Source organism: Acomys russatus, chromosome 25, assembly GCF_903995435.1.
Source record: "Acomys russatus chromosome 25, mAcoRus1.1, whole genome shotgun sequence".
NCBI classification, from domain to species: domain Eukaryota; kingdom Metazoa; phylum Chordata; class Mammalia; order Rodentia; family Muridae; genus Acomys; species Acomys russatus.
In genome coordinates, this window is record NC_067161.1 from 39,599,639 (window position 1) to 39,615,477 (window position 15,839).

The following is a 15,839-nucleotide window of genomic DNA, read 5'->3' on the forward strand; positions in this document are numbered from 1 at the left end:
CCTCTCCTGCTCAGACACCTAAGTCAGCTTGGCGACATGCTGCCAAAAACAGTGAGTAGAGCTTGCATCTCTAATTTCTTCTTCTTTCTCTCCTTATTCTGTGCATCGGGGTGCTGAATTAACACTCCCCCCACCACCACGCCCAGCCCCATCCTTGCGGATTAGCCTATGATACAAAGCAGAGACAAACATTTTTTCTGCCCTTATAGATTTTTTTTTTCAGAGCCGAGACCCGAACCCAGAGCCTTGTGTTTCCCTAGCTCTACCACCGAGCTAAATCCCCAACCCCCCTTACAGGGTTTGACACAGTAATGCCTGATGGGAGGGCATACTTAGAGGGGGATATATGCTAATTAACCAATTCACAGTCCAGGCAATAAAACCAGATACAGTCAGTGACTGGGATTTATTTCGACTAGTCAACCAAAAAAGCATACCCTAGAAAAAAGGCATTTTAAATTACATGTTGAGAAATGTATAGAATATGGACAGCCATACTAATAGGATCTGTAAAAATATGTGTTAGCAATGATTCGTGAACATTTAATTTAATTGGAGGAAAGCACTTCACAGAAAATAGTTTATAGCAAATTAGGAAAAAAAACAGAGCACTCACGGACAGGAAGATGAACAAAGACATTTCAAGGGTGACAAAAGATAAGGAAAGAAAAAGTTACCTATAGCAGAAAACAGCTCAGACACACATGGTAACAAAAAGGCTTTGTGACTCGGTGACTAGGCGGTGCATACTAAACGCAAACTCAACAATGTGTGCTTGAGATGGGGCACCCGGCTACAGAAACCTCTTAGTGAATGCAGCACCTTAGACCACAAAGCCACCCTGGCCTCCTGCGGGAGTCCATTTCTGTAGATGCCACTACGCGGTTGCCAAGAACAGAATCGGACCGCAGCCTCTTTGATTTTATGTGTACAAAGAAAATTGAGGCTCTCGCAATTTAGTCCAAATAAACAGGCGATCAGAACTTCTGGTACCATTTAGCTTTGTTCTAAATCAGATGTGTTTGAAACTGCTCATTGTGCACCTGTTAGGTGTGTCCTTAAGACCAGGGAAAGAAAAGTATAATAAGCCATTTTTTTCCTTCTTCTCAAAGGCTATATGGAATAAATCCATAAGCCAAAGTTAGAGTCGTGATGTCCTGGAGTAGAGGCGATAGGTAGGTGTGTGGGTGTCTGCGAGACTCGGGACCTCTTTTGCAGGTCTTTGATCTTATAACTCAAGAACTTGAGGACAGTTTTATCAGAGTTCGGTAGATAAAGCAACAAGCAGGGCTGGAGATCTAGGTAACTTCCCAGGGGAGGGAGACAGATAAAAGGAAGAGAGGAACTCATGCTTTCCAAGTTAGCTGTCAAAAAAGCAGGCAGGCTCCTCTGTTGAAATGTAGAGCAGCTATATGGGGAGGAAGGTGTGATGACAGAGAGACAGAGGGAGGGGAGGGGGAGAGAGAGAAAAGGAGGGAGGGAGGGAGGGAGAGAGAGAGAGAGAGAGAGAGAGAGAGAGAGAGAGAGAGAGAGAAAGAAAGAAAGAAAAAGAAAAAGCTACACCTTCTGAGCTCAGAAACCAGCCAGGCTTAGAGTGAGTGTCTGCAGGCTGCTGTATCTGATACTGCTCCTGTCTGCCATACCTATCACAGTAGCAAAGGTCTCTCTTTCCATTTTCTTATCCCATCTTCTGGGATAGCCTGTCTCTTTCCATCCTTTGGTTTCAGGCTGGTCTTGTTTAGGTTGAAAACCAGGATTGTTTTTTCCTTATTGGAGTGTTTCTTCTGCTTAGTCTAGGCAGAAGAAGCACCGGCTGGCTAAGTCCCAAGAGTGTTATCAAGCACTAAGCAAGACATTTGCAAAGGGGGAATACCCAAGGTGGTCAGCCATATTGTTTGTCTCAGAGGAAGTCTACAGGTTGATAGTCATGTCGCAAAGGATGCTGGGAAACAGAGGTCGCAGAGCCCTTTTATTCTCTTTCTCTATGCCTTCCGTCCCTGTCAGGAGCAGACTGAGTCAGCAGAGACAGGGTGGTGAGACAGACCACAGTCTGTTCTCTGTCATTCACTGTGGCTGGCTGCTCCCTAACCAGGGCAATTTTGTGTCTCATAGACCTTTTTTGTTTAATATTAGTCATAGGAAGTTTACCTAAGACCTTAGTTTAGATGAAGCTTTAAATTTCAGAGAACATTGACTCCTTAGTTAATCCAGAAAAATCACTGACAGATCCTTAAAACTCCGTGAGACTCCAGTGTTTTTTGTTGCTGGAATTACATGGACTACTACCTGGGAAGGATGTCCACTCGTGTGTGTGTGTGTGTGTGTGTGTGTGTGTGTGTGTGTGTGTGTGTGTGTGTGTGTGAATGCTCTGCCTGCATGCACACATGCATGGCAGAGGAGGCCATCAGATCCTTTTATAGATGGTTGTGAGCCACCATGTGGCTGCTGGGACTTGAACTCAGGACCTCTGAAAGATCAGTCACTGCTCTTAACCACTGAGCCATCTCTCCAGCCCCATCCCCCCATCCCTCACCCCACTCCCCGAGGTCAGCTCTTAAGAAGGGATGGTTGATGGGTAAGGGTTGTTTCTAAAGTAGAAAGCCAGGGGAAAGCTAAGCTGGTTCCTGTGTGGGGAAAAAAGCCAGGCGGCCATTAGAAAGAGACAGAGTCTAAAGTGGTTTTCCCTCTTTTGCCAAAGCTTGTTCTATCATCCTTCTGCCACACAGGAAAATGGAAGGGTACATGGCCGAATGCTTGCTTTACTCACTAGTTTATATATAAATATTCCACCCAACTTTTACCAACCTTAAATCTTCTCCCTCAGGTGGAGAAGACTTCATGGTTTCTCAGGTTCTAGCCTGCAGGTGTGCATGACTTCTCACAGGGTGCAGACAGGTGCTAATGTGGGCGGTCATGCCCGCTCCCCTGCTCCAAGGCTGGGGGAGGGGACTCCAGGGTGAAGATATAGTTATGGAATAAACGAATTTCACTCAAATTTGTGACTCTTCTAAGGAGGATTTAACTGTTTTAAAATTAAAAAGAGGAGGAAAATCCTTCCTGTTGGTCCTTTAGGCAGCCAGTTGTTATCTTGTTAATTAAATACAGAGTGAAGGGTTCCTCTTGACCAGGCCTTAGGATCAGGGGATGAGTCTAGCCTTGATCTGCACCTTCAAGCCTGCATCTGGAGGTAAGGCTTGGGGTAATCTGAGAAGAGAGAGAGATCCACAGGACACTGCATTACCATATGCAAAACGACCTGTGTGGGATAAAAAGATTAGAAGCAAATTCATCAAACACCAAGTGTGGAGGTAGATAAGCTAACATTGGGTGTGGCTCACAGATCATGGATAAAAAGGCCGTGGTGGCTCAGAAGGTGGAGGCAAGAGAACCAGAAATTCAAGGTCATCCTAGATGATGTAGTGAGGTGGACGCCAGCCTTGGGGACATGAGAGCGCGTCTCAGAAGGGGATGGTGGCACTACGAAGATAATTCAGTGATTACAAGCACTGGCTTTTTAACTTGGTGGTTCACATCCATCTGTCACTCGAGTCCCAAGGTGTCTGATGCCCTCTTCTGGCCTCCTAGGGTACTGTACACATGTGGTATATAGATACACATGCAGGCAACGCACCCAAACACAAATAAAACAAAAATAAAGTATTTTAAAGATTGTGGTGATGCTGGGCATGGTGGCACACACCTTTAATCCCAGCATTCGGGAGGCAGAGGCAGGCAGATCTCTGTGAGTTCAGGGCCAGCCTAGTCTACAAAGCGAGTCCAGGACAGCCAAGGCTACACAGAGAGACCCTGTCTTGAAAAACAAAACAAACAAACAAACAAATAAACAAAAAGATTATAGAGATGCAAAGAGCCTAATATGTACTCTCTTAGGCTTCCGGGAGAAGCTAATCATTGAGCAGTTCATTGACTGCTCAAAATTACCAACCATTTCGAACTTGCTTCAGGAACACTTAGAAAATTTACTCACAAGCAAATGGGGTTCCAGGACAAATGGCCCAGCTCCTTCCCAGGGTGAGGCAGAGCAAATCGGTTTTGGCTTGATTACGTGGCATTTGGATCTTTGGATCAGGGTGTGTGTGTGTGTGTGTGTGTGTGTGTGTGTGTGTGTGTGTGTGTGTAGGAGTTATAGGAGGCATGTAGGATTTTCTATTTTAAAAACCCATGCCCTCAAAGCTAGCTAGAGTGGCACATACTTGCAATCCCAGTACTCAGAAGGCTGAGGCAGGAGTCTTGAGTTTTAGGCAAAACTAGGCTAAATAGTGTTATAGAGTTTGTGACCACCTAGGAAAAGAATATAGACTCAGTCCAATTATAACGAAAAGATTTATTGATTAGTGGCTAACACAATGAATAGTTTCTGAGCCAGATTTTATATTGTCAAGAGAAATGGAGTGAGGGAAGGATTTTTAAATGGGAAAACCACAAAAAGAACCTCAATATGTATGCAAGCAAGCAGGCAAAATGAGTTTGTTCTACCAAGTTGTGACCCCCAAATAATCTTTGGGTATCTGCATAAACAAGTTACAGAAGCAAAGAGCAGTTAGTCATATCATACCAAGTAGATGGCCGTGCTGTATGTTTCTGGGAGGGGTCAGGGAGTCAGGGTTACTGGGAACTTATCTTCCAGGGACTGGGCTTGTGGGTACCAAGATGGATGTCCGGCATGGAATGGAGTTTCTTTAGCCATCACAATAGCGATACCTTGGTCCAAAGAGTTAAAACTATAATTGTTTCTTCAAATTTTGAAATGTATTTTTATACTCACAAGCTATGCCAGGAGCAGGTAGTTCACTACGAAACTGAAGCCAACCTTGACTACAATGTATATTCCTGAACAAACTGAGACTTTGTCCAAAATAAAAAATAAAAAAATTAAAAACACAAAATCCTTATTTCAGAAGATGGCACAAGTAAATTGTTTGCAGGTTTAGTCTGTTCATTTTCTCTCTAAAATGTTTATGTTTTAATTTTTGAGCACCATTTTTATTCATTTAAAACTTATTTTCAGGTTTTTTGTTTAGTTTTCACGAGATTTCTGGTTGTCAAGTTAGAAATATTTTATCCACTTCTATAAGTAACCCCATAAACTATGTACAGATGGATCATTTTCATTAGAAATTTAAGTATCACTAGTAATACTAACTTTATTTATCTCTTTATTTATTGTTTTCCATCCTCCTCAGGTACAGTAGAGATGGACACAGCCAACGACAGCACTTTCAGCCATTTCATCCTGGTAGGCTTCTCTGACCGGCCCCAGCTGGAGAGGGTCCTCTTCGCGGTCATCCTGCCCGCCTACCTCCTGACCCTGCTGGGCAACAGCACCATCATCCTGGTGTCGAGGCTGGACCCGCACCTGCACACCCCCATGTACTTCTTCCTCACACATCTGTCCTTCCTGGACCTCAGCTTCACCAGTAGCTCCATCCCACAGCTGCTCTACAACCTCAGTGGGCAGGACAAGACCATCAGCTATGTGGGCTGTGCACTGCAGCTGGTCCTGTTCCTGGGCCTGGGTGGTGTAGAGTGCCTCCTGCTGGCCGTCATGGCCTATGACCGCTATGTGGCTGTCTGCAAGCCCCTGCACTACATGGTGGTCATGAGCCCAGGCTCTGCATGGTTTTAGTGTCCCTTGCTTGGGGCTGTGGTGTGGCCAATTCTTTAATTATGTCCCCAATGACACTGTGGCTCCCTCGCTGTGGGTACCGCAAGGTGGACCACTTCCTCTGTGAGATGCCAGCCCTCATCAGGATGGCCTGTACCAACACAGCCATCATTGAAGGCATTGCCTTCATCCTGGCAATAGGCATCGTGCTGTCCCCTCTAGTGTTCATCTTGGTTTCTTACTTTTATATCGTGAGGGCCGTGTTAAGCATGAAGTCATCCTCGGGAAGACACAAAGTCTTCAACACCTGCGGCTCGCACCTCACCGTGGTCTCGCTTTTCTACGGAAATATCATCTACATGTACATGCAGCCAGGCACCAGCTCCTCAAAGGACCAGGGCAAGTTCCTCACCCTCTTCTACAACATGGTCACTCCTCTCCTCAACCCTCTCATCTACACGCTCCGGAACAAGGAAGTCAAGGGGGCGCTCAGGAGGCTGATTTGGGGAAATGTAAGTTTAAGAAAGAAGTTATAATCAAAGGCAAAGTTGGGACCTCCCAAGATGTTAAAACATTACAAATTTTGGGGTGGCTGATCGTGGTCCATACCCCCAGCACCTGTCTGAATGGAAGCAGAATTCATTGCAGACTTTTGGCCCATTGTCTTCGTATGTGAGGATTGGGAAAGGGTGTGTGAGTTCTAATATCCTCAAGCAGTATGTATTGATGTCAGGTCTGCTGACCATCTCTGTTGCCCAAATGCCAACATGTACCACCGAGGAAGGCTAGGAATGAGGTCAAGTCAGTCTGGGAAGGAGACTGAGTAGCTGACTGAGAGAAATGGGATTCCCTTAGCACAGACTTTCCCAGGCGTTTAGCCTTCACCTATAGCATGGACTCTCATTCTGGGATGTACAAGTCTGGCAAGAGGCTGTCAACATGGACAGTAGCTTTCACTCAACCTTTGTTGTGCTGTAAAAGATCTTTCCCTAGCCTGCCATGCCCATTACGCTTGCATACCCACTTCCTCATCCAACAGCGTTAAGGGAGGCCCTTTAATTCTCCTTAATTGCAGTTGTTTATTTACTGAGGACACACATCCATGGCTCATGTGTAGAAGGCAACTTGAGTGGGAGCTGGCTCTTTCCCTCCACCACGGGAGTCCTGAGGATTGAACTCAGATTGTCACAAATGGCCACAAGCGTTTTACTTTCATTGTCATCTCAGCATCTCAGGGAGAGACCTTTCTGTTCCTCGAAGTGTTTCCAATGCAGAATCAAACATCTGGTCACACCTGTCTAGTTACTGAGTCTGTGAGGTGTTACCTGCTGGTGACCGAGTGTCAAGAAGTAAAGCTGCCGTTTGACGATACATGACAAAGACATGAAAGGGGACAACCATGGGCTAGGGAAGGCTTGATGGGGACACATCCAGGGGATGGTTTTGAGGTGGCATTTCATCTATGTGATTAAAAAGAGAGGCCCTGGACATCTCTCCTGCACCAGGGTGGTTCATGTTTCTTTATGTCAGAGTGATCCTTGAGGCTTTACAAGATGGGGAAAAAGGAGAACCGCAAGAGGGCAGCAACTGCCAGGCAGGAGGGCAGGATCTCCAGTACAAAGGGCATTAAAAAGAGAAGTAAGTTCCATAGTGTGCATTGCAGTTTTCCAGGGCTGTTCCTTCTGCTGTGAGCGGATACAACAGATGCTAAGGTCAAAAGTACAAACACAGAGGTTACTCAGGAAGGGGAAGAGAAACGAAGAGCAGGGGCCTACGAGGGGGAACATGCTCCATATGCAGTATTTATCCATACAAACACTTAAGGCATAAAAAACAATTACACAAGAGATGTGAGCGAGTGGAGATTGCGCCTGGCTTTCTCGGCTGCTGCTTTTTCCTTTCTATATCGTAGGAACTTCCTGGGCACTCGCTGAAGTGTGAGGAGATGCAGAGTTGTGCCATGGGGGTAGGTTGGGGTTTGAAGAGTGGAGATTAAGTCCAACATGCTCTTCACTGAGAGCAAAAAACTTTCATTTTGGCTTGGTTTTTCTTTTTTGCTACTTTCCTCTGTCCTTTCGGCATTTGGTGAGATGCACCCAGAATGTAATGTTTCCACGTGCTTTGCAAACTTCTCTCTAGAGGTGTGAGATTTACAAATGTGTGTGGCTGAACACAAAACATACCTCTAGGTGTGGTTTACAAAAGGGAGATTGTGTTGGTGTAGTTTGAAATGGCATAGCAGCAGCAGGAGACTCAAAACCCCAGAGCAGCCAGCTGTTTGTGATAAAAGCACCCGCAGAGGCCAGGCATGCAGATCAGTTAGGACAGCATTTGTCTGGCATGCACAGACCCAGCCTGGTAACAAACGCCCATCATCCTACCACTGGAGAAGTGAAGGCAGGGGTTACAGACTGGTTACGTAATGAGTTCAAACCCAGCCCAGGACACACAAGATCCCGTCTCAACGAGAAAAAGAGGGTGGGGGAATGGAGAGATATCTCAGCAGTTGAGAGCGCTTACTGCTCTGGCAGAGGACCTGGGTTCAATCCTAGCACCCATACAATGGGTCACAATGGTATATAACCCCAGTCCCAAGGGATTTGATGCCCTCTTCTGGCCTCTGCAGGCATAAGACAAAAAAAATGATACACAACACACATGCAGGCAAAACAGCCACACCTATACACTTAAAAATATTTTGAAAGGTACACACATGTATAACTTCTGATACCATATTGAAGTAATGGACCAGAAGTTCATCAGTCAATGCCAGTCTGTGCTGCAAGACAGCACGTTATATTTACATTTAGGTTTCAAAAAATCAAACCCACTAATATCTTATTTTGTTTGGTTTGGTGTTCATTTACTTTTATGTTTATTTGTGTTGAGTCAGGGTCTCATATAGCCCAGGATGGCCTCAAACCCACTATGTAGTGAAGGATAGCCCCGAACCTCTGATCTTCCCACTTTCACCTCCTATACCTTCACCTGTACACCTTACAGGCATATGTTAACACTCCTGGCTAAAAACACGGTCCCTTTTAGTACTGCAAATACTAATTGTGTGAATTTTTAAAAGAAAGAGGACCCTCAGCTCTAATGGCACATTTTATAGTCCAGTGACGCCACCTGGTGGTTCTGTGCTGTGTTCTCACCTCCTCAGGATGAAGTCCATCTTGTGAAGAACATTAATTTCCCTATAACACGTCTCATGAAATTATAAAACTATCAAGAGTATTTAAAGCATAAGTAGAAATGGCTCAGCAGTTAAGAGCGCCGACTGCTCTTCCAGAGGACCCAGGTTCAATTCTCAGCACCCATATGGCAGTGCACAATCATCTTTGGAATTCACGAGATCTGACACCCTCTTCTGGCCTCCTCAAGTACCAAGCACGTACATGGTACAAGGAAACACATATAAACAAAACACCCACACACATACAGCAAAAGAATAAATAAACTATAACATGCTAGATGCGTCTCATGCACCAAGAAAGTACATCTAGTAGGTGATACAACCTACTAGACCATGTCATACATATACAAAAATGGATGAGGTTGGTATTTATGACAAACAGGGTGTTGCAATTATTTTTATAGCCCCTGTGATACAGCTACACTTGGAAACTTTGTGTGCCTAACAGTTTTCCAGGGCAAGGCCATTCACTGCTTAGCACAGAAATGATGATGGCTGGTGGCTATTTATACACATAAATATTATACCTTAGTTATTGCATGAATGTGGAATTTTAATTTAAAGGAAAAGAACTAGTAGTAAAATTAAGAGAAAATATAAAATGAGAAAAGTGGAGTGAAAAGATTTTCTAAGGCCAAATTTGCGGAGTGAAATTTGCAAAAAATCCAAACATAAAATGCATCGTGGTGGTAGCTCTATGATTATACAGTAGGTACATTGACGGGTCACTTGACGGGTCACTAGTTAATTAGGTAAAAAAAAAAAAAAAAAAAAAACATTGAATGTGGACGAAACCATAAAATCCAGAACAAATGGGTAAGAGACACCATAAATAACATTTCTAATAAGAATTTGTAAGTTGGGGGCTGGAGAGATGGCTCAGTGGTCAAGAGCACCACCTGCTCTTCCAGAGGTCCTGAGTTAAATTCCCAGCAACCACACGGCAGCTCACAACCTTCTATAATGTGATCTGATGCCTTCTTCAGCGGATAAAGCACTCATATACAAAAAGAAAGAAAGAAAGAAAGAAAGAAAGAAAGAAAGAAAGAAAGAAAGAAAGAGTAAGCAACAGAAAAATACAAGAAAAGGCTCTGCTGTTAAGGTGTACAAAATATTCATTTCAAGGTTAATGAAGCCCACTTTTCACCTGTTAATCTACAGATAAATATCAATATTGAATATACAGGAAGAACAATATTATTTTTCTTGAACATACTATTCTCTACCCAAAAGAGTTATCAAGAAAAACGTTTCATAGAAAAAGGTGTCAGCACTAAAAACAAGCGCTCGATGTAACATGTAAAGAGTGATCTAGAATTCATTGGGTCAAATTTTTATGAGCTGAGCATGGTGGTGCACACCTTTAATCCCAGAGCTCTGAGGCAGAGGTAGGTGGATCTCTGTGGATTGCAGGCCAGCCTGGTCTGCAAAGCAAGTCCAAAGCAACCAGGGCTACACAGAGAAACCTTGTCTCAGAAAAAAATAATTTTTTTTTACAGTTAACCCAGTAAATATTATCAAAGGCTTCATTTGTAATGAAGCTTCTTCTTAGAAGCAGAATGCGGTCTCCATGTAAAAGGGTGAAATAAAAACAGACATTTGTATTAATAGATCAAAAGTTAAACATGTTACCTGTGCAAACTGGGAGTAAGCTTGGGATAATTTATTTCAAAGAGCTAGTTTTTACTAGGCTGTTTTGATGTTGCTACTTTGAGAAACAGTACAAAATTCAGTATGCAGTCAATATTAAAAAGTTTCATTCATTTTTCCTCTTCTAATAAAAAAATTTTAACTTCTTTAAATTAACAGGACCATTTTTTTTCCAGCAGGAAAAGATTTCACCTTGCATGGTCCGATTCCTGCTCCAAGCTCAGACACAGTGAACTAGCTTTGATTCCAACATCAAACGGACCTGAGACCTTCATAAACACGACTCTCCTACATCAGTGATCACGCTGAACATTTGAAGTTGGTCTTCAGAAATGTGTGGTACAGGCCAAATCCTAGGTTATATGATTCCTCAAAATAGCATATTTATCATGTTTTTAGCATCTAGATATTGCAGCTTATTCCTTAGGCTTCTAGTGCAGGTGTGTGTGTTAAGTGTACACGGGATGAGTTTTTTTTTTTTAACTTATCAGCTTCAGTCATGAGCTGAAAGTATGTTTTGAACATTCATTCTGGCCTCTTTTAAATTCTACTGTGCAGTGGACGCACAGGAGTGCTAATACAGTGGTGCGGCTCTGTTGTGCATGATGTGCTTGTTTAATTGCGGACAGGAGGCCAGCTTTTCCCAGGAGGATTCTGGAAGAATGCCTATGAGGTCTAATCTTCCACAGGCAGCCAGGGCATTTAAGACCTTAAACGTCTTCCATGGATGCTAAAATGATATTTTAAGTGAGGTTATTTTTTTGAGACAAAAAAAAAAAAAACCCTCAACTACCTTACAAATTCACAGTGAGCTAGCAGGTTCCAAAATGTGCTTGAAATTAGATTTAGAAGCCAGGGTTTCTTTTTGATACACAGATTAAACAGCTTGATTCACTGGATAGTAACATTGTACTTAAAGTTAATCCTGCTTTCTACCTATTATCTCAGCGTGTCTTGTCTTTCTCTGTATTTTGGGTAAGGTTCATTTTCCATTCTTACTTAGTACTCCATTTCTGAGGAGAAACCCTAGGAAAGTGAGATCTGTGCCTCTGATACATAGTTGCTTCTGCTGTAGCTAAAATCATGTTAGTTAAGTTTATAAAAAGACAGGCAGTCTGTATATCTAGTGGAGGGGAAAGGTCACGTGATCCTCATGGTAAAAAGCACAGCTTGATGGAAGATGGAATTCTGGCTTGGTCACAGCACACCCCCTTAGCTGACGAAGGAGCCCTGCAGACCCCGAGTTCCTGAAGGAAAGCAAAATTCCCTGCTGAGCTAGCTTGCTGTCGATTTTGCTGAGGAGACCCTACAGCAGTGGTGTTCTTGCTGGGGAAGGTATGTCTTGGGATTAGTGCGTAAAGTGCATTGTTTGTGCATCCCTGCTCTTGGATCGAGTCAATGCCTGGCTAGATGCATAATCCAGGTATCAGGTAAAAAATATCTGCCATGCCACGGTGTATGAGTGCTGCCCTTTGATGTCCTCAAGCCTGTGAACCCTCTCATGAGGAGAAAGGGACTGGGCACTCCCAGTTTGAGGGGACAAGTTTGTCATAAAATATGCCATTTGTTGGTGGACTTAGACTATTTTCTGAATGCTCCACCACACAACAAGGACATATGCTCAACCATGTTCATAGTAGCCTTATTCATAATAACTGGAACCTGGAAACAGCCTAAATGTCCCTCAGTTGAAGAATGGATAAAGAAACTGTGGTACATTTACACTATGGAATACTACTCAGCTATTAAAAACAAGGAAATCCCGAAATTTGTGGACAAATGGATGGAACTAGAAATAATCATACTGAGTGAGTTAACCCAGAAGCAGAAAGACTCACATGGTATATACTCACTTATAATTGGGCACTAGCCCAAAACACATATCCCATGGAAGTCTTGACTTACCAGGAGATTGGGATAGATGTGAGGGCATCCTACTGGGACTCTAGGTAAGAGAAATGTAGGAGATGGGGAAATAGAAAGACCCAGAGGGTCCTAGAAACCTACTCAAAGAATATTTTCTGATTTCAAAATTAATTATGGTTTAATTTATTAACTACAGAGATGCCATGTGATGATTTGATGCAAGTACAGTGTTTACAGTGTGTAAGGATAAACACCAGGCTACTGGACATCTTTCCCATTGATTCTAAGTGACCCTTATACAGAATCCCATCTGGTAAAACAGGCGACTGTGACAGGGATCCAACAGGAGTGAGGTGTGCCCACTACTCTGGGCTGTCTCAGCACAGCCTGTCCTCCAAAGGGAACTAGCCATATCTAAAACACATTGTGTTAGGGATGGACCAGGGAGGGTTCCAGAACTAGGGCTGCAGCAGCTGTTGCTGCTGTTGCTGCTGGTGGTAGTGCTGGTGCTGGTACTGCTGCTGGTGGTGCTGGTGCCGTTGGTGCTGCTGGTGGTGCTGGTGGTACTGGTGCTGCTGCTGTGCTGCTGGTGCTGGTACTGGTACTGGTGGTGCTGGTGCTGGTGGTTCTGATGCTGGTGGTAATGGTGGTGGTAGTGGTGCTGGTGGTAATGGTGCTGGTGGTGGTGGTGGTGGCGGTAGTGGTGCTGGTGATACTGGTGGTTCTGGTGATGCTAATGCTGGTGGTAATGGTGCTGCTGCTGCTGCTGGTGGTGGTGCTGCTGGTGGTGGTGGTGCTGCTGCTGCTGCTGCTGCTACAGACTGAATTTTGCCTTGCACGGTAGAGAAACCTGACTAGGAGTTTCCAACATGTTGAACAAAAGTGAAAATTCTGCTGTAAATGCAATGAAGAGAAAGGAAAATGTGCCTTTTCCAATTTTACAACATTTAAAAGTAGTTCAAACACAAGGATTCAGCGGACACTGACTAAAGTTTAATAATGAGAGCCAGGACTAGGCTGGTCTTGGTGGTGCAGGCTCTGACTCAGCACTCAGGAGGGCAAGAAAGGATTGCAGTTGAGGACACACCCAGGCTACTGAGAAGGATGAGTGACACCTAGCCTCACGACCAATAGCTACAGGTGTAACTCAGGAGACAGCGCTTGCCTAGGCCAGGTGTTTTATTCCAGTAACACACACACACACATATGCATATTCACACACACTCACACAATGCACACATGTACACACACATGCACACATGTACACACACACGCACATGCACACACATGCATACGCACACACATCCATACACACACGCAGACTCACACACATGCACACACACACATACATGAATACACACACACACACACACACACACGCACCGTGGAAATCAGCACGGAACTCCACACTTTGAGCAGCAACTACTGACAGAGTCTTGACAATACCTGACACCCAGGGTAATTTAAGAGCAAAATGAAACTGTGGAGAGTCTAGCATTTTACTGTCTTGGGGGATAGTGGGAGGTGTGGGTTAACTGAAGTCTTTATATAAAAAGTAATAACCAATTCCTACATTACTCTTAACTCTGCTTAATTCTCTTTCATAGTTCATTTTTTGAGAATTCAAAAAAAAATGTTGCCCAGTCTTCTGTTACTTTAAAGCAGTCTCCTTGCTCTTTGCAGCAGATGGATAGTATATGTTTAAGGTAATAAAAGGCTTAATACAGTTTCAGGGGGATGTTCTCTCGCATTCTGTAACCCTCTTGTAGATACCATACATCCTTTTACTTTTCACATTGCACAACGATCTCAGTGTTCCATTCTGTTTCCTGTACATGGTTCTGTGTTGCTAGTTCCTCAGATTCTCCCACCAGGACCTTTGTTCACACAGATAAGGGAACCGAGTGAGTCAATGCTCACTCACTTGGGTCAGAGGGACCCAAGCTCCATCCTCTCACCAGGAAGAAGCTCAGTGGGAATAGAGAATTTGTAGATAATTGTATAACTGCTAGTCTTATGATCATTTGAATGTCATCCTGTGATCTCAAAAGTGTTTATTCTTATTTCCTTAGTTATAACTTATTCAAAAAGAACCCTCTGATCAAAAGAGAGACTGAAGACTCCATCCATGTAGAAATGTTAAGAACAGAGAATCTGGAATTCTTGATTTAAAATAAATGAATTTATCGGGCATGCATTGAAACAGCACAGTCTTACATTAATGCTTATGATCACAACAGATTAAGCAAAATTAAAAACATCAGGGGCTGGAGAGATGGCTCAAAGGTTAAGAGCACTGACTGCTCTTCCAAAGGTCCTGAGTTCAATTCCTAGCAACCACATGGTGGCTCACAACCATCTATAATGAGATGTAGTGCCCTCTTCTGGTGTTCGTGTGTATGTAGGTAGAACACTGTATACATAGTAAATAAATAAATATGACTATTTTTCAATACATGGAAGAAAAGAGCCTGCCCTAGAGCTAATCAAGAAATCTATCCCATGTAATAATTGTCACTTTCTCCCCATCAGATCATGCCCTTTGCAGGTTGCAGCTGCATTGATGGCTCAGTCTAAGCCATGGAGACAGGAAACCACAGCTGGGTGACAGACTTCACCTTGGTTGGTCTTTTCCAGGATGGCCAGATGGACACCTTCCTCTTCACAGTCATCACCATCCTCTTTGCAGTAGCTCTGATAGGCAACATCACACTGGTCCACCTCATCAGGCTGGACCGAAGACTCCACACCCCCATGTACTTCCTCCTCAGCCAGCTCTCCATCATCGACATGATGTACATCTCCACCACTGTGCCCAAGATGGCAGCTAACTTCCTGTCAGGCACCAAGACCATTTCCTTTCTGGGCTGTGAGATCCAAGCCTTTGTGTTTCTGAGCCTGGGTGGGTCTGAAGCCCTGCTGCTGGGCTTCATGTCCTGTGACAGGTATATAGCCATCTGCCGGCCCCTGCACTACCCTGTGCTCATGAGCAGGAAGGTCTGCTGCTCCATGGTTGCCTGTGCCTGGACCAGCAGCTCCATCAATGCCTTAGTGCACACGCTGTATGTGTTTCAACTTCCATTCTGTGGGTCGAGGATCATTGACCACTTTTTCTGTGAGGTTCCATCTCTCATGCCACTGGTGTGTGAAGACACATCCCAATATGAGCACACAATCCTCATGAGTGGCCTTGTCATCCTGCTGCTACCCTTCCTGGCCATCCTAGCTTCCTATGCTCAGGTGATGATTGTTGTATTCCAGATGGGCTCAGGGAAGGGACAGGGTAGAGCTGTGTCCACCTGCTCCTCCCATCTGACTGTGGCCAGCCTGTTCTATGCCACCAGCCTTTCCATCTACACCCAGCCACACTCTTTGCATTCTACTGCAACGGACAAGGTAGTGGCCGTGATCTACTCAATCGTCACCCCTGTTCTGAACCCATTTATTTACAGCCTGCGGAACAAGGAAGTCATGGGAGCCCTGGGGAGACATATGGGATGA

General features: G+C 44.2%; 1 protein-coding gene and 1 pseudogene across 1 annotated transcript; both read left to right on the plus strand.

Moving 5' to 3' along the window:
- Positions 1-5,215: 5,215 nt before the first annotated feature.
- LOC127207926 (olfactory receptor 2W3-like) lies at positions 5,216-6,162 on the plus strand (annotated as a pseudogene).
- Positions 6,163-14,918: 8,756 nt separating this feature from the next.
- On the plus strand, positions 14,919-15,839 carry LOC127208695 (olfactory receptor 2AK2-like). Its single transcript, XM_051168221.1, has one exon. It carries the CDS (start codon positions 14,919-14,921, stop codon positions 15,837-15,839), a length of 921 nt encoding a protein of 306 aa, XP_051024178.1.